This window comes from Ovis aries, chromosome 9 (assembly GCF_016772045.2).
Source record: "Ovis aries strain OAR_USU_Benz2616 breed Rambouillet chromosome 9, ARS-UI_Ramb_v3.0, whole genome shotgun sequence".
In the NCBI taxonomy this organism is placed as follows: Eukaryota; Metazoa; Chordata; class Mammalia; order Artiodactyla; family Bovidae; genus Ovis; species Ovis aries.
The window spans coordinates 77,537,250-77,556,130 of record NC_056062.1 but is presented as its reverse complement, the minus strand read 5'-3'; the positions used below and the strand labels follow the sequence as shown (position 1 = coordinate 77,556,130).

The 18,881-nt window shown below is 37.9% G+C and overlaps 1 protein-coding gene across 19 annotated transcripts in view; it reads left to right on the top strand.

Annotated features, from left to right (window-relative positions):
* Window positions 1-18,881, top strand: part of VPS13B (vacuolar protein sorting 13 homolog B) — a 784,482-nt gene that overhangs the window by 608,150 nt on the left and 157,451 nt on the right. For all 19 annotated transcript variants that reach the window (XM_060393910.1, XM_042254441.2, XM_060393907.1 and 16 more), the window contains exons 37-39: window positions 12,442-12,644; window positions 14,987-15,194; window positions 15,491-15,675. In XM_060393910.1, coding sequence (XP_060249893.1) covers window positions 12,442-12,644; window positions 14,987-15,194; window positions 15,491-15,675 — 596 coding nt within the window. The remainder of the gene's footprint in view (window positions 1-12,441; window positions 12,645-14,986; window positions 15,195-15,490; window positions 15,676-18,881) is intronic.

Here is an 18,881-nt window from a genome sequence, read left to right as displayed (position 1 = left end):
GATGTCCGAGCATGCTCATGGTCTGTGGAGCAATGAACACCATGTACCTGCCCAGCCTTTCATAGACGGAGATGAGCTCATCTCAGACAGATAGCCATCTCCGACTTTTTCCTCTGATTAATCGCCGACCTGAACTCCATTTGAACCTTGTTAGACAAAAAAAACAAGCAGAATTCCTGGCCCAAACTATAAAATATAATTAAGCCCTTTTGAAATGATGTGTAAAAGAACATTGCTATACCCCCACTTATAACCACTACCACCACCACAACCAATAAAGTTAAATCAAGCACTGCCTGTAATGGATTAAAATAATAAATGTTCCTGGATTTCCGTGTTTGAAGTACTTGAAGAAAACAGGCTCCCAGCAGCCCGGGTAGCTGAATGCAGGAGAGACATTTATTAATGACGAGTTCAAGGATTTGGCCTGTTTAGGATCATTACTTTGTGTTTACCGTGGGTTACACATCTCTTATATTTTTACACAGCCCACATGTGTCCGCATGCAATAAGGAAAGCTTTTTTTTTTTTTTCAACAAAAGAATTGTTAATTGTGTAAATATGGTTTTCTTGGGGAATGTGAAGTCTTCATAAGGCTCTGCTCCCTTCTAATGAGAAATCTGGCATAATTATTATACTCTTCCAAATAGGTTCACTTTCAAATCTTGTCTCCAGGTAGTAGTCTTCCTCCCTATTGTTTTCAGCTACCAAATCCCAAACTTAATCTAGATTGCTAGAAAATTGTTGGCCTCGGGTTATGTATTTTAGAAGTGTGTCCCATCATACTAAACTTCGTGCGTCTTATGTACTATAGAAAAAAAAATGCTTTTTTAAAAAACACTGCTTTTTATTTCTTCTCCTAGCTTTAACAAAGATATGATAAAGAACCATTCTTCTAGATTTAGATATATTTGAGGGGATAAAGGGGACAACTAATAAAAATTTCTCATAGACACATATTAAGACAGTGTTTCTTGGACAGGAGGGAAAAGGGTGTTTGAGACAACAAAAATTCTGTTAATTAACAGGAAGATATCTTACTGTGCAAATGCTATTGGAGAAGAAAGTTTCCAGTCCTAGCAATTAAATATTAGACATCTCTTAATAGTGTCTCCTTTGCATCCTAACAGTGGCACTTTATAAGTTAGTATTGGGTGAAATGGACCAGAATTATTGTCGCCCATAGCACTGAAACTGTGGGAAAAGAAGATGGTTAGAAGTTACTCTTCTCCCACTCCACTGAATTTGTGACAATATTTAGTTTTGCCTGTGGTCACAGCAAATTGCCTTCTCATCCACATAAGCCAGAAGGCTGTTTGCTAGGAAAGTTTTTGGCAAAGCAACCCTGCCAGCGATGAGTGACTGAAGACACATCTTAGATGTTCTTTTGCTCTCTGGCTGGGCCCCTGGACCTGTAGGCTATGTTGGCCTAAGGTACTGAGACTGAGCAAGAAAGAGGGGACAGGAAAAAGCATTTATTCCCAACCCTGTTACCAGTTGGAAAAATGAAATTACTAAGAGCTAACTAACAGCAGTAGTTTTTATAAAGCAACATGGTGCTGGAAAGAGGCAGACACTCTTAATCCCAGCCCTGCTACTTGCTGGCAGTTGATCCTGGTAAAAGTTACAACACAGCTCATTTCCAAAATAAAGGCAAAAACACTTAATCCACAGGGCTGTTGAGCGGATTAAGTGAGATAATGTATACACAGTACTCTACACATTCCTTGGCACAAATTTATTGAATTCCTCAATAAATATTTGTGTTTTTTGTATCTTCCTCCCCTTCACTCTCCCATCTCAGTCATACCCCATGAATGCTGAGGTTGTAGAGCATTTAATTTTAGAGCTGAAAACTGTCTCAGAGATCATCCTCTCCTTTATCAGGAACACTTTTTATCCAGCTCCATCATCCACACATGCTGTATTTAGGATAAAATAGCTAACTTGACTGTACCAACTTGATACGACTGTAGCCAAGCCCTGTCTCCAACAAATTCATTTAAGTTTCTTCCAGGATTTTTGAAAAACTGAACGTACCTCATGGACCAGCATTACTATCAGCATTGCGTATCAGAGAACCCTAGGTTGAGGCCCGTTAAGCTAGTCTGAACTCCCTTACTTAAGGATGCCGAGATTAAGTGATTTGTCCAGGGGTACTCCAGGGTGCAGGGGGAGCAATAACACATGTCTCCTAGCCTCTGGTTTCTATTAAACCAGTCTAAAAACCTGGATCACGTAGATGAATATCGGTTTCTAAGCCATTGCAGTGAATCGCTTAGGAAGCCATTTTGTTTTCAACAGTGTTTTGATACCAGTTATTCTGTTCATGTGACTGACTTAAAAAAAATTAATCCACCAGCAGTTTCCTCATTAGGTTAGCTAGCTACTATGTTCATCCAAGAAACTTTCAAAGTATATATTTACAGTTATTCTTTCCTCTGTAAGCAGATTGTTACACTTTCCAGTATGCACAGATTTCTTAGTCTGCTTTTTTTAAATATAGCTGCATGATCCAGTCAAGTTTTACTTTCCTAATAAACTGACACAACTGTAAAAACAGTAAGCATGGTGGCAGATTGGAGGGGAAGAAAGAGGCAAAGCATATCCACCATCTCCCTTTGGCATGTTCAGTTTAGTTTTTCTAAGATCTGAGAGTTCTAAAACATTTCTCCAAACAATACCTTTTCCAGACAAGTGAAGGTCAAAGTCATGTCTGATTCTTTGAGACCCCATGGACTATAAATAAAGTCCATGGAATTCTCCAGGCCAGAATACTAGAGTGGGTAGCCTTTCCCAGGCCAAGTATAAATAGCCTTTCTGCCTTTCTTTATGTGAAAAAAAATATCTTTTCCTGCTGCTTATCATTTTCTCATGTCCAGAGAATAGGTTTGGATTAGACTAGAAGTTCCAGCTTTTGCTTATCGATGAGGCCTAGATGAGAGTTCCTGGAAATCTCACCGATGGAAAATCATCAGGTGCTTCAGAGAAGGGACATGTGTTAGCAGGCTGACTACCCAACCAGACTCTCATTTTGAGAGCTAGACTTTTTAGTAGCTTTGTTGGGAAGAACATCCCTGTCAGCTTAAACAGTGGTGTTCATGTAGTTCTCTAACAGTTTTGTTATATTTTGTTTCATACCTTAATCTTATCCTATATTACAAATTTAATAACATACAGATATAGGCATATTACAAAATAGGATATAATTAAATAAGATCTGAACCACTTACATATTCTGATCAAAAGGGGAAAAACCAGCTATTTTCATGATTAGAATACCCAAGTGCAAGGATTTCCCTGGCAGGCCAGTGGCTAAGACTCTGTGCTTCCATTGCAGGGTGCACAGGTTTGATCCCTGGTCAGGGAACTAAGATGTCGCATGGCACACCCAAAAAAAATAAATATACTCAAGTGCCTTTTTTTTTTTTTTAATGCTTCAACATAATTAGTTGAAGGAACTAGAAACGAAAAGATTTCTAATCATCTCTTTCGTGGACCAGACTTAAACAGAATTTTTTTTTTCTAGTCATCTAATCACTTACAGTCATCTCTTTACATACCATACTCTTAAAAATTTTCCTTTCTCGCTTTCTGAGTAATCCTCATGCTTCACTAGTATGCAGATTGACTTCTGGATGTATCTAACAATGCTTGCTGATTTTCTAGTAACCATAGATTATTTCCAGCTAGATAGAAATACCTGGATATGCTTTGCTAGCACATGTCATCACTGAGTACTCTTTCTGTTGATGTACAGAAGCCTGATGTAGCCCGCACTTTGCACAGTCAGCATGTAGATAGTAGGCTCCTTGCTAAAGATCTAGCAGAGATTGACGAGGTAGGGCTGGCAGCATTTTGTAAACATTCTCTAAAACAAGTGGTTTGCATTTATTAGTCTTCTGAAGGAGTATTTTAAAGGTCAGGTAACTATTTGTTCCTTGAACTGAATTTTTACACTCAATGAAAAGTATGTCAATATGCAAACAAACCAAGATTATTTCTGTTTATCACACCAGTTGTTTCTGAAATTAACTTCTCCATGTTGATACACCTCATTTACTTTAATTAAGTATCTGCCATTAGTTTCCTACAACTGAAATTAAATATATAAATACAGATCTTTGGACGAGGCCAGTGGAAGAGTCAGGCAGAGAAGCAGTCTATTGAATGTAAGGAGGCAGAGAGAAGAGGGGATATGTTTGGTCAAAAATGACCTGATCCCCAGTTGCAGAAAGCAAGACAGGATCCTGGGTTGTATCCTGGGACAAGAAAAGGACATGAAGGGAGAGACTGGTGAAATTTATATAAGGTTTATTAGTAGTGTTGTATCAATATTAATTTTCTGGCTTCTGAGAATAGTACTATAGTTTATATGAGTTGTTAACAGGGAAACTAAATGAAAGACATCAATTTTGTGGAAAGCTTGAAATTATTTCAAAATTAAATTTTACAAAATGACCTGATCAGTGATTGCATAAATAGCTTTAATAATATCCATGTTTTTTAAAATATTCATGCTTTTAAATTTTGTGATCATTCTAAATCTTATAATTTTGTAGCATATTTCTTAATTTTCTTTTCTCATTATTTTTGGGAATTTAGGGGAAAATTAAAAGTATAGAAAATGTAAAGATAACACATCAAATGCCTATATACTCTTGAGCTAGAACAGATGTAAGCATCTTATCATATTTGCTGTATGTGAATACACAGGTGCAGGGGAGTGGTAAAACTTCAAAATTTATTCAACTTTTTCCAGTGTTTGAATGCTAAGAAGTTTGGTGGGTTTGTTTGTTTATCATTTTTACTTGTAGTCATTTTGTCCCACCTTGCATTAGTCCATTAGGAAGAAGATTAACACATGCCTTTAACTCACTTTCTGTTGCCATTTATTCCAGATTTTGAATGGATAAGTATCCATCTTAAATGAACTCTGAGTATTCTCTGTGGCTTTGGGTTTATATGTGTGGTGATATATAAAATAAGATTCATTTCATCCCAAGGAAGATATTTAGTATGTTTCCTGATGGAAAAAAAAAAAAAAACAAAGAAAACAAAAAGGAAAGGATGATGTCCCATAGGCCAGCTTCTCACAGAGTAAAAGAAAGGGTAAAGGAGAATTAATAACCCTGTCTTGAGTCCCAGGGATTATTTTCATATTTTGTGGTAAAAGTGTGAACTTTGGTTTACCATTTATAAATGACTCTGTGAAATTTATCACCACTCTTTCTTATGAAGTGATCACCATAATCTCTTATTACTGGTCATTTACACTAAGATTAAAACCACTTGAACTAATATATTTTTCTCTTATTTTATTGTAGCTTTTTAAAAATGTAGCAGGAAATGTTCAGAAGGAAATAGAGGCTCTATTTTAAAGTTAAAAACCGGTACTTGTGGGTTAACCTTTCTGTGATCCCACAAGTAACTGGATCTCCTCATCGAGGAGCAAAGCCACAGCTTTGGTGTGTGTAGCAAGTGTAGTGGACAGGTAGGCACGTGGGGATAAGTTAAATTACTTGCTTAAGTCGCAAGAGTAAGCCACACCTAATTTGCTTGTAGGTGTAAGACATGAAAGAGAAGAAAGGAGACAGAAGGGACCCGGTAGGGCACATTTATGTCTACAGGTCATGTGTTTGCATAATGGCTTTAGGGAATGCCTGTTCCTACATCCTCACTGTCAACATTAGTTTCTTAATTCTCAGTATCCTCTGTGAGTTCAAACTCATGATCAGTACTGGTAGACTTGAGAAATAGGCTGGAGGGGCTTCCCAGGTGGTGCTTCTGGAGAAGAACCTACCTGCCAATGCAGGAGAATTAAGAGATGCAGGTTCAATCCATAAGTCAGGAAGATCCTCTGGAGGAGGACATGGCAACCCACTCAAATATTCTTACCTGGAGAACCCCTGCACAGAGGAGCCTGGCGGGCTGCAGTCCATAGGGGAGCAAAGAGTCGGACATGACTGAAATGACTTAGTATGTATGTATGTACCGGACTGTAAAGGATTAGAAAAAGTAAGAATAGAGGGAGGGGTAGGCTATTGGGGAAATGAAGAGGAAAAGAAAATAACAGGGCCTTACAGAAAAGGTGTTCAATTACATATTTGATTTAGAGTGAAAGAACAGCAGATAAAATGAATAAAAAGCAAAAACAAAGATTTGTATGATAATAGAGTCAATATTGCTTAACAGAGTCAATATTATACATATTGTTGGTTGTCTTTTTTTTTTCCCTCTCATGCTTAATGAGATCTCAGAACTTGAAGCTGACAAATTGAGGCTTGAGGCTAACAAATGGCAAAATCTTGTGATGTAGAAGAAAATGGCAAAGCATTCACTTTATCTTTGTGTATACTCCACCGTATGGTAGATAACCAGTAAATTTTGGTTCAATGACGAATACATGCCTGCATAAATATCAAGTTAGAAGTTTTCCAGGATATCCAAATTCTCTATAGACAAGTTAGAAGCATGGGAGTAGCACTTATTTAAGAAATGAGGCATAGTTATGAATAATGTCCTAAGAAATTATCCTTAAAGCCATGATAGTAAAGAAGTTCACTGAAATATCCTGCACAGCGTGGCTGCCAGTCTTCATTTTCTTGACTTCAAAACCGGAAAGCCACGGTTTCTTTCCCCAAAGTATTACTGTGCCTCACTCTGTGTGTGTGCATGCGTGTGTGTGTGTGATTTGTGCCTCACTCTGTGTGTGTATGTGTGGTTTCTTGCCCCAAAGTATTACTGTGCCTCACTCTGTGTGTGTGTGCGCGCGTGTGTGGGTGTGTGTGATTTGTGCCTCACTCTATGTGTGTATGTGTGGTTTCTTTCCCCAAAGTATTACTGTGCCTCACTCTGTGTGTGTGTGCGCACGTGTGTGTGTGTGTGTGATTTGTGCCTCACTCTGTGTGTGTATGTGTGGTTTCTTTCCCCAAAGTATTACTGTGCCTCACTCTGTGTGTGTGTGCGCGCGTGTGTGTGTGTGTGTGTGATTTGTGCCTCACTCTGTGTGTGTGTGTGTGATTTGTGCCTCACTCTGTGTGTGTGTGTGTGTGTGATTTGTGCCTCACTCTGTGTGTGTGTGTGATTTGTGCCTCACTCTGTGTGTGTGTGCACACGCACATGCATGTGCACCTCTAGTCCATCAGCTGGAGAGGGTTGCCATTTCCCCCTCCAAGGGATCTTCCCAACCCGGGGACTGAACCCACATCTCCCTTGTCTGCTATGTTGCGGGCAGATTCTTTTACCAGCTGAGCCTCACTGTTTTTCATTAAATCTCATGTTCATTCTTGAACCAGACCAAACTCCAGTGAGAATCAAAGCCGAAAATCTAGAAAGTTCAGCAGGTTCCTAGCCCTATGAGTCTACTTTGTAGAAAACTAGTTATCAAATTCTGCCATTACTAAAATATAGCTGTAGCTGGGTCAGCACCTGACTCAACTGCAAGGTCTCTTGAATTTCAGTCGTAGTGTGTCTCTTCTCGCCTTCCTCAGTGCGCTCCTGTGTCTGATCCCCCTTTCTTCCTGTTTCAGGCTCCCAGATGTTTGCCTGACCATTCATTCACTGTATCTGGGCCATTTTCCCAAGATCTCAGTCCCTACCGTTCTCTTTACTTGCCCAGGAGTTCTACGTGTCTTTTTCTCTCTACCTGAGCAAAAACGAACAGAATTTGTATGACAGTAGGAAGATGTTCATGTGTTGAGCAGTGTACACAGTAACACAAAGGCTGTCAACATTTCGATTTTTTTAATGTAAAAATGCAAGGCTAGAATTTTTTCTTACATCCCCTCCTCGCTCTAGTAATAAATACTTCTAGCTGTGTAATGTTAGGGAGTTAAGAAAAACCTTCCACCAGCACGGCATTCTTTGAGAAGAAGTAAGCACTTTCTGAGGAATACATAGTAAATTTTGTCATTCCAGTTCTACTCTTTTTTTAAGGCAAAACCACAGAAACTAATTTAGACAGTATAGGATCAGTATTTTGAGGTCATTGCTGCATATTAGAAATGACTAATAAGGTTCAAATTCTGTATGTATGTATGAAGTTACTTCTACAAAGAAAATTTTATGTGCTTACAAATATCTTTGTATAAATGAAAAGTGCTATAGAGAGAGTGAGAAAGGTAATGTTCATCTGTATCCTCCAGACAAAATGTTGTCAAGCCTGTTCTTAGTGAGACTTTCAGGAATAAATATCAGCCCTTTCTTTTGATAGTTTTTTTTTTTTTTTTGGTAGATGATTACCTTTGCTTTAATAAAGTTGTCCTTTATGTCTGTCTTAGTTCTTTTGCTTTAATTTTGACCATTCTCTCCATGTGATGTTTTGGGGATGATTAGAAATGAGTACATCTGAAGGAATACTCTGTAGGTTTCTCACTATCATAAGAAGAGATTACAAATAAGAAAAGGGACTATCCATTTAAAGTGGATAACCAACAAGGATGTACTGAACAGCAGAGGACCTCTGCTCAATTTTATTTGGCAACCTGGATGTTTGAGGGAAAATGGATACACATGTATATGTATGACCGAGTCCTGTTGCTGTTCCCGTTGTTTGTAATTGACTACACACTAATACAAAATAAAGAGTTAAAAAAAGAGAGAATAGGCTAGAAACCAAATTCTTTGGTTTTGGATTAGAACTAGAGGTATCAGTATGAATTCATTTAATGTACTTACTGATACAGAAATGTTGATGTGTGTGTATACATGTGCAGTAAACACACATGTACTTCTTAGCCCACTCTGCTGAGAGGCTCTAGGAATAGTGATACCCTAGCATCAATGAGCATACCTACCACCCAGATTTTGGTTTCTAGCTACCATTCTTTAGCAAAAGAAATCAAAGCTCTGCAGAAATGACTAATGCTAGAGATGGGATGGGGAAAAAAATACTATTGAGCCTGAAACATCTTGTGGCCAGAAAATAAAGAAGTTACCAAAAAATGATAGGGATATATCACAATGACATGGGAGTCAACTTGAAGGGATTCCCAATGGCCAAAAATTTAAGCAACAAGATAAAATAATGAAAGTATTAGATTAGTGCTCATAAAATTGATATCCATGAGTCCATACTGGTATAAACAAACAATTGAACTAATAAAGAGGGTAGAAGGGACAGTTCTTTTTACTGTTGAATGAAAGTGAAAGTGAAGTCGCTCAGTCGTGTCTGACTCTTTGCGACCCCATGGACAGTGTAGCCTACCTGGCTCCTCCGTCCATGGGATTTTCAGGCAAGAATACTGGAGTGGGTTGCTATTTCTTTCTCCAGGAGATGTTCCCGACCCAGGGATTGAACCTGGGTCTCCCACATTGTAGGCAGACACTTTACCATCTGAGCCACCAGGGAATTAGCTAATAAATGTAGACGAATAAGAGAAATTGAAGATTAACATTACCAGACACCACAGTGATAACTGTTGCAAGCAAGAACCATTGATGAATGCTACTAACTTAGTGACTGAAAGTTTGATGTAAAAGAGGATACATGGATAATCCCCAGATACCTCTCCACAAGATAACTATTATTTACATATGGAAAAATGACAGTGGTGAAAGCTGATAGACACCACTTTACCTGTGTTATGAAGATTAATATTACCAGCAGTTAGTAAAACATCAGTATCACTCCACTATGATGCACTGAAGAAGATATCACTTCTCTGGTATTCTTACCAAAAATGCATAACCTCATTCTAATGAGAAAACACCAGATAAATCCAAGTTGAGAGATTCTGCAAGATGATGGCCTGGACTGTTTAAGAGAATCAAGGTCATGAAAGACAAAAAAAAAAAAACTTAGAGGATCTGTCACTAATTAAAGAAAACTAAGGATTCTAGATTGGATCCTGGGTCAGAAGAAGGACTTCTTTAGTGAGGGAAATGGCAAAATTTAAATAAGATCTGTAGGTTACTTAGTAATGTTATGCCATTGTGAATTTCCTGATATCAGTATTTGTTTTATAGTTATGTAGCTGGGTGAAAGATATATGAGGACTCTGTATATTTTTGAAACTTTTTAGTAAAGTGAAACAAAGTGAAAGTGAAGTCGTGTCCGACTCTTTGCGACCCCATGGAGCCTACCAGGCTCCTCAGTCCATGGAAATTTTTCAGACAAGAGTATGGAAGTGGAGTACCATTTCCTTCTCCGGGGATCTTCCCGACCCAGGGATTGAACCCAGATCTCCCGCATTGCTGGCAGGTGCTTTACTGACTGAGCCACCAGGGAAGTCTACTTTTTAGTAGGTCTCACATTATTTCAAAACAAAAAGGGTTTTGTGTATGGTTTTCTTTTTAAGAGGAAGTGACTTGGAAAGATGGTTTCTAAGGTCTCTTCCACCCAGCCTTTCTATTGCATAATATAATTAATACAAAAGGAAGAATGGCAGAGAGGTAAGCACTTTTCTTTCTTGTCTGTCAATTAAATACATCGCGACAGCTGAAAATAAGATCAGATTGTAAACTGTCAATTTAGTACAGTGGTTTCTGTCCTGAATAACTATCATTGTGCCTAGTCCTGTACTGCATGAGATGGTCCTTGCCTCTGGGATGCTCAGAGTCTGCTGGTAAAGTAGATGTGGTCTTTCCTTTCAGTCTTAGATTACTAAGGTCTCTCTTCTTTGGTGTTTTAAAAGAATAGAGTTAGATAGAATGATATAGAAATTGATGTGTTAGAAATGTAGCTAAGAGTGAGCCCTCAAAATGGGCCCCAGATTTATCCAATCCAGGTGCCTGATGAGAATGATAAACACTAAATAAGATTTTAAAACCTAGAAGACCTTTAACACTTCCTGTGTGAAGGACTAATCGGGCATTCACATTAAGATTGTTGTTGTTAGTTGCTCAGCTGTGTCCAACTCTTTGTGACGACCCCCTGGACTGTAGTCTGCCAGGCTCCTCTGTCCATGGAATTCTCCACCAGATAATGGGGTATTTCATTGTAGGGTAGTATGAAGATGCATGTATTCATATTTGAGAATAATGGGTATTGTAATTCTGACATTTCTTTAATGCTCATTTGCTAGATGATTGTACTCAATTAAGCCCTACCTTTATAATCCCATTATGACAAATTTCTGAATAAGGAATTGATAGGTTTCATTTAGCAAGTACTTACTGTTGAGAATTAAACATTTTAGGAAATATAATGCAGGTAAGTCAGAAGTCATTCTATCTCTCCGTTAATAAAGATGATTGTTGATTCTTGTGTGTTTGAGGGCGTGTTCTGAATTTTTTAATTTACTGTTATATTTTTTTTAAGCGAAGTGTAGAAAATTATGTAAGTGAAACGGAAGTCTTATTGCCACAATACATTTGATGAACAAGTTTAAGAAGTTGATTTCCACCATCACGATTTTTAACAAAAGTCTTTAACCCTAGCATTTTGTGAATGTGATTGTCTTCCATGGAAGGTTAGAAGTTGCATGGTGTGTCTTATTTCTAAAGTAGGAACATACAACATACATGCAGTTTTCAAGTCTCCACAGAATTTAAAAAGCCAACGTGGTTATTGTACTTTGAAACATGTATACTGTGGGTCTAAGGTGTTTTTTAATCTTTCATCTCTTTTAAGGATCAAATATCATTAGAAAAATAAGCCATGGACATTACAAATGTGGTCTGGTGAAATTCAATATTCACAATGACAATTCAGAATATGAACTCCTTAGGGGAAAGTTAACCCACCACTCTGACTTTTCATCCGAATATCTTAAAGTGTGCCATTGGTTTTATGAAAAGGTTTTGATCTACACTTCTAGTTTAAGTTCAAAAGAAAAGCTCCATTTTAAAGTGTATTCCTTTTCTGGATATATTTACTTTGAACTATAGCATATAGTTTTTCCCATAAATCTAACCTGCCACTATCTGTTTTTAAAACTTTGTAAACTTCAAGTGGTTATGATGTGTGAAGTTTGGATTAAACTAAATTTTTTAGAAAACACATGTTATATATTTTGATTGTTTTGAATTTTAACATGAGCCAGTCAAAAACTTGAGTGTCTAGCAAAGTAATATACTGTACTCTGTTACTCTAAGAAATCACAGAAAATTGCCCTCTCCCATCATGTTAACAATAGACAAATGAAGCAGCTGTTCTCATTCTTAATGTAGTTGTTTGAAAAACTTGCACAGTTTAATGAAAATGTCTCTACTCATAAAACTTAAAATGCTCACACATGGAAAAAGTCATAATGTTTTGGCAAATATTGCTTTGTTAGGAATGTGAATAAGGTATACCTGCTTCATAGCTAGAATTCTAAATAAATGGCATGAAACTGTGGGGAAAAGCCAACTGAAAAGAAAACTGACAAAGGATGAATTGACACTCTTAAAAAATACAGATAATTCTTGCCCAATCGTACACTCTTTTTCTTGACAAGGAAGACTTATATTATCTACCTCTCTCCATCTCTTCTTTTTTTTCTTTTAACCCCCTAGGTGTGATTCTTGGGTCATCTTTTCTACTCAGCGTAAATGATTTTCTCCTTAAAACGTGTCTCAAAGAAAGAAGTCGGATTCTAATAGGACCGTGTTGTGCTACTGCCAATTTGGAAGCTAAATGGTGTAAACACAGTGGCGATCCAGGCCCAGAACAGTCCATACCAAAAATATCCATTGATTTAAGAGGAGGTCTGCTACAGGTCTGTGGGGATTGGCCCTATTTTTCCCACAAGTTTTAAACTAGCCTTTGTTCATTTTTTTGAACTGTTTCATTAAATTTTAAACTTAGTGTGGTAAGAAAGGGTATTGTTGGATTGGTGTTTTGCTAAACTTGTTTAACAGCTTTATTGAGACATAATTTACAAACCATACAATTCACCTAATTAGAGTATACAATTCAGTGATTTTGTTAATGTATTCACAGAGTCATGTGGTCATCACAACAATCCATTTTAAAATATTCTCACACACCTACCTCCAAAACCCTTCAACCATTCACACTCCCCATCATCCTCTGATCCCCTCCCCAGAACTAGACCACTACTTTCTATCTCTGACTCTTCTGAACATTTCATATAAATGGAATTATATGAAATGCGGTCTTTTGTGAAGAGCTGCTTTCACTTAGCATAATGTTTTCAAGGTTCATTCATGTTTCTGCAGGTACCAGTACTTTATTCCTTTTTACAACCAAATAATACTCCACTGTATTGATGTACATCATTTTATTTATCCATTCAGCAGTTGATGGATGTTTAGATTCCATCCACTTTTGGCTATTATGAATAATGCTGCTATGAATATTTGTACATAAGTATTGTGAGGACATGTTTGGAATTGCTGAATCAGTAAACTTTTTCCTAATGCGTAGACTTTTCTACTCTAAAGTAGTCAGTCTGTCTCAGGCAGTATCATCAGTAATACATGAGCCATTTCCTAATAACATATTGTTTAGCTGTTATGCTGTCTGATGACTAACATGACATACAACTTCACACTGCAATGTTTTATGCATTTGATTTGCAGCCAAGTGTGGAATGTGTGAGGTTATCCAATTCGTTTCTTGATAATTTTCTATTTGGATAGAATTTGAAGGTTTTTTCCATATGATTTGATGTCCCCCAAATGTGACACAAATCTAAAAAGCTTGAGAAATTCAGAGTTATAGAAAGTGGAAATGACTAATTTGTTAATAGTTGAGGCATATTAAATATGAATTTCTTATTTTCATCTAAAAGCTGTCTTGCCTCCACTGTTTCACCAGTTTTCTTACTGACACAGAGCTCGATGTGGGCAGAACCCATTAACTTACTGCTTTATATTGGTCTGGGAATTTTTAGTATCTGTTATAAATCTTCATATATTTACTAAGCTTGTGATTATGTGTTGTTTTGTCAAGAATATTAATTGCATTACCATTTTTCCAAGGAAGCAAAGTAACTCCACATTAAAAGAAGAGTAAAAGCAAAACAAAGTATATAATCTCTGCATTATAAAGCCTCTTGACATTTTAAAAGCTGGAGCATGGTATTTTACTCGCCAACTTGACTTTTCACCCATCAATGTTTTTTTGGGATTCAATACAAATAAGATTGATGAGGAAAAAATAGACTTAGTATCATATCTCTTACCTTCATTTCTGAGATGCCTTAATTCCAGAGGTAGGACTTAAACTTAGGGTTTAAAACTTGCCCACGAAGCATAGGCTTATTCTTTTCTACCTTTGTATGTTCTTTTCTTCTTTTCTGTATTACCTGATTCTATTGGAAATTACGGTTGTAATGCTTTCACCCAAAATATTCGGAGAAGTTCAACTTTATTAAATGCTTGAGTCCTCTGACATTAATCACTATTCCCCACTGGTCATCCTGTTATAGACTAAGTCTTCACCTGCAGAAAAAGGGAAGGTGATCCTCTCTGGTAGATGAAGTAGCAAGAGTTTGTTCTGAAACTCTACTGTAGCTCCTGTGCAGTTGGTTCTCAAGGGCTGAGCTGGTTGGTACTTTCTCACTAAACACTGAAGTTGGGAGCCTTTTAAGTTCAAGCTTATTGAGCATCTTCCTTCTCTTTTTCTCTGAAGAGTGAAAAGTACGAAGAAAGGAACCCTAATAGCAGGATGTGTTCATGTAATCTCATGACAAAATAAAAGCTATTCTACAAACCTATTATTATTAACATTTTGACCTGAAAGGATCTTCATTGCTTCTCTCATACTGTATTCAATGTTCTTTTCCCACTTAGCTAAGTTAATTCATAAATATTACCTCTGATCTACATAATTTTGTTATCAATTCAGCATTTAAAATTGATTGCTACCCACACATTACAGGATTTGCTTGATTTTCTTGTTTCTATGTATTTGCCCAAGAATAGAATTTCATCCCAAAGGTCAGTTGCTTCTTAAAAATTACAGGTTGGTTATTATCAGTAATTAAAATAAATGTAATTATAGTCTTGAACTAGTTCAAATATAATTGTACCTAATTATCCTCATGAGATATCTGTATTTAAAGCCAGTAAAATTTTTCATATGATTTTAAAGGTTTTCTGGGGTCAAGAACATTTGAATTGCTTAGTTCTTCTACACGAACTACTCAGTGGATACCTTAACGAGGAGGGAAATTTTGAAGCAGAAGTTTCTGAAGCAGTTCCACAAATGCCATCTCCTTTGGAAAAAAATCAGATATTTAAAAGTGAACAAAGTTCAGATGACCTACGGACAGGTCTATTTCAATATATACGGGATGCTGGTAAGTAGCGATAGCCTCACTATGATTGTGTGTTTACATCCATATTAAGTAAATGATAGCAGTTCAACATCACTTGAAAACTAAGTGCATAGAATACCTGTCGTACCAAAACAGTACTTTGCCTTTCAGTCTCTCTTAAGGGAAGATTCTTGATTTGTTCCTCTCTTAAACCATTTAAACATGATCAGACAGCTTCTTTATATTCTTTTCTTTTATATTCATAATTTGTTCTTGCTTTAATAAACCAACATGTCCCACTTCAGAAGCATACAGTTAATTATACTTTCATTTAACAGAACCTTTGAAAATGCCTGGTGTCTATGAAGTCTTGTTTTACAATGAAACTGAAGATAGCCCAGGGATGATGCTATGGAGATACCCAGAACCTAGAGTGCTCACCCTTGTACGCATAACTCCCGTGCCCTTCAACACCACCGAAGATCCAGACATTAGCACAGCAGACCTTGGTGACATGCTGCAGGTTTGGAATGACTCTTCATTTAAAAAAAAAACACTGTGGGAAGGCGCTGATTAGATAATTGGAAAAATATTGGGAGCATACGTATCTTTTCCGCCAGTTGTCTCAGAGAGAAATGTACATGTATGTGCACACAAAAACATACATATGTACACATACATACACACAGGACAGACTATAAATTTTATAAGAGGGGGATGAAGTCATTCAGATTCATGGTACCCAGCAGTTTTGAGAGCTCTTGGCTCCCCTCTTTGACCTGTAGCCTACGTGGCCTCCAGCTGTAATGGGGCAAGCAGTGCCACTGAGTTCACCACACAGTTTCTTTGTCATTTATTTTAAGGTTTATTCATTTTCGGCTGGGGTGGATCTTCACTGTGGCCTGGGCTTTTCTCTTGTTGCGGTGCCTGGGGGCTGCTCTTCATTGCAGTGTGCGGGCGTCTCATTGCAGTGGCTCTTCCTGTTGCAGAGCACGGGTAGAGCCCAGGGGCTAAGTAGTTGTGGTTCCCAGGCTCTAGAGCACTGACTCAGTAGTTGTGGCACTCAGGTTTAGTTGCCCCATGGCATGTGGGATTTTCCCAGACCAGGGATCAAAGCCGTGTCCCCTGCACTGGAAATCAGATTGCTTACCACTGATCCACCAAGGAAGCCCCCGCCACACATCTTCCGAATAACCTGCCATGTGCTCACACCCTTCAGCATGTTTAGAGCTGTTCTATGAAATAAGATATGTCCCCATAAGGCCAGAAAGGGTGACTTAATTTTCATTTCATTTCCAAAGTTGAAAATGGTCCTGGACCAGTGGTAGGCTTATAGGAAAGCCAAATAATGAGTGATTATATTCCCTATGATTTTATGCAAAATTGGTTGTCCATCATTTCCTCGACTGCAGATTTCACTGTACTATTATTCTACTTATTAATTCTACAGATCTGAATTTCTCCTAAAATTTGTTTTTCTCCTAGTTTTCCACCTATTGCTCAATCACACAGTCATTCACTTGAAGGCATTCCTGATTGCTCTTTTTCTCTAACTTCCCACATCTAATTTATCAACATGTCCTGTCAGCGCTACATCCAAACATGTCCCTATTCCATCTACTTCTCTGTGTTTCTACTGGTACAATTTGAGTCCAAGCCACTGTCTTCTATTCCCTACTACAGTAGCTTCCTAATTGGTCTCTGTGAATCCATCCTTCACTCCCTGAAATGCACTTTGCAAATAGCAACCAGAGTGATCTTTTAAAAATGTAGATGAGATTACCTCACTCCCCTAACATGAAACCTTCCTCTGATACTGAGAACAGAATTCAGTATCTTACTCTGGCCCACAAGGACCTATGGTCTCTGCACTGCCCACCTCTCTGGTATGTCTTGATCACTTATCTCCAGCCCCTCATAAATAAATATAAACCAGTTTGGTTTTTTTTTAATGACTGATTTATATTTAAGTCAGAATAATAATACAAATCAGAGGAGTCCACACTACCTATAAACATAGGTATTATTATAGGCTTATTTAATTCTTATTTCGATTCTTGATTGTAATATAGTCAGATGTTCACCTTCTGAATTGATAACAATGAAATGTGTCATTTTGTCAAATAAACCAGAGTGTGCAGAACTATCCAATTTGCCACAATGTCAACTGTCTCTACTTTCATTTTTTTTCCCTTGTGACGAAGACTTCTAAGATCTATCCTCGTAGCAACTCTACTTTGATTTTTAAATGTTCACATTTGCTTCCCTGTCTGTCAAAGTCATATTCATGATTATCTTCTCTACCAGTATTCTTGGATTATTTTTGCTGAACAAAGTGGCATTGTCTTTGAATCCTACTGTCTTGTTAGACTAGCCTAAATGCAGAACATCTGTAGTATTTTCAGTCACAATGAAAATACTCATATATCAACGTTTCAGCATCATGTAAAGGGCTTTTTTTGTAACTGATTTTAGGGTTCAGATTTATAGTTAAAAATTATCCTAAGCCTGATAAGCATTGGTAGCAGTATTACGCCAGCAGTATTAAACAGAGCATTTAAGTTAGAAAGTACATTCACTAATGACATGTTCTTCATCTTCTCACTGCCACTGGAGAGGCAGGAGAGCAGAGTGGTTATGGAAATGAACTCTAGCCAGAATGCCTGGGCTGAGATTCTGGCTTTGCCATTCGCAAGCTGTGTCGCCTTAGACAAGTAAAGTAATCTCTCGACCTCAGGTTTTCTGTTTTGCTTTTCTTTCATCAATAAAATGAGGCTATTAATAATGTAATGCCTATAGGAATGAATATTTATAAGACACATAGAACAATGCCTGGCACATAGTAAATGCTATGTAAGTATGGGCACTACCAGTACTATTACAATGATTATCGCCAAAAGTCTTTTCATCACGTGGAAGCACAGGCTAGACCAGAAAGAGCTGGGGTCTAATGACTCTCCAGACCAGCAGAAGTAGTCTAGGCGATCTGGAACAGTCTGGGGACCTTTACAGCAGACTTGGCACATAAGCACCACTTGAGGGAAGCCTGGCAGGTTTCAAAAAGACGAGAGTCGGTATCAGAGAAGTCCTGCTATATTTCATATCTTCTTGGAAAGAGAGGAACTGATGTGTGGCAGAGTTCAAAGATAAAGCTGCTGGTCTAAGAAGCAAGACAGGGTTGTACCTACTGTAAGCTGAAGTAGAAGGCTAGGTCCCAATGCTAAGCGAGAACACCCAGAGCTAACAGCTGAGACGGAAGAACAGAGAAGATGGGCAGAAAGTCGCCATGCTACTGAGCTCCTGGCCTAGCCTTATATTCACCTGGTGAGGAGCAAAATTCATCCCAGGGGTTGGGGTGACCTCATCTGTGAAAGTATGACAGCTTTTTTCTTGAGCCCTGGCAGTGCCAGACCCTGGGCATACTCCTGAGGGGGATCACAGATGGATGAGACACTGTCCAGTCATTAGACGCTGTCTGTGCAGCAGGCAGGTTTCTGTGGTTGTTTGGGGGCAGAAGAGTTTCTGTAATTTCAGTATTCAAGCATTCAGCGTTAAATCTCTGTGTTGTCAGAATCCTTCTCCCAGTCTATGTAAATATCTCTAGATCTGTACCAGAGACACAGCTAAAATATTGAACTCCCAATCCTGAATAGCAGGGAACTCTGAAAAGAAATCTTTTTATCAGCCTGGTCTAGTATAGGTAACCTGGACATTAAAGTCTCAGCTGCT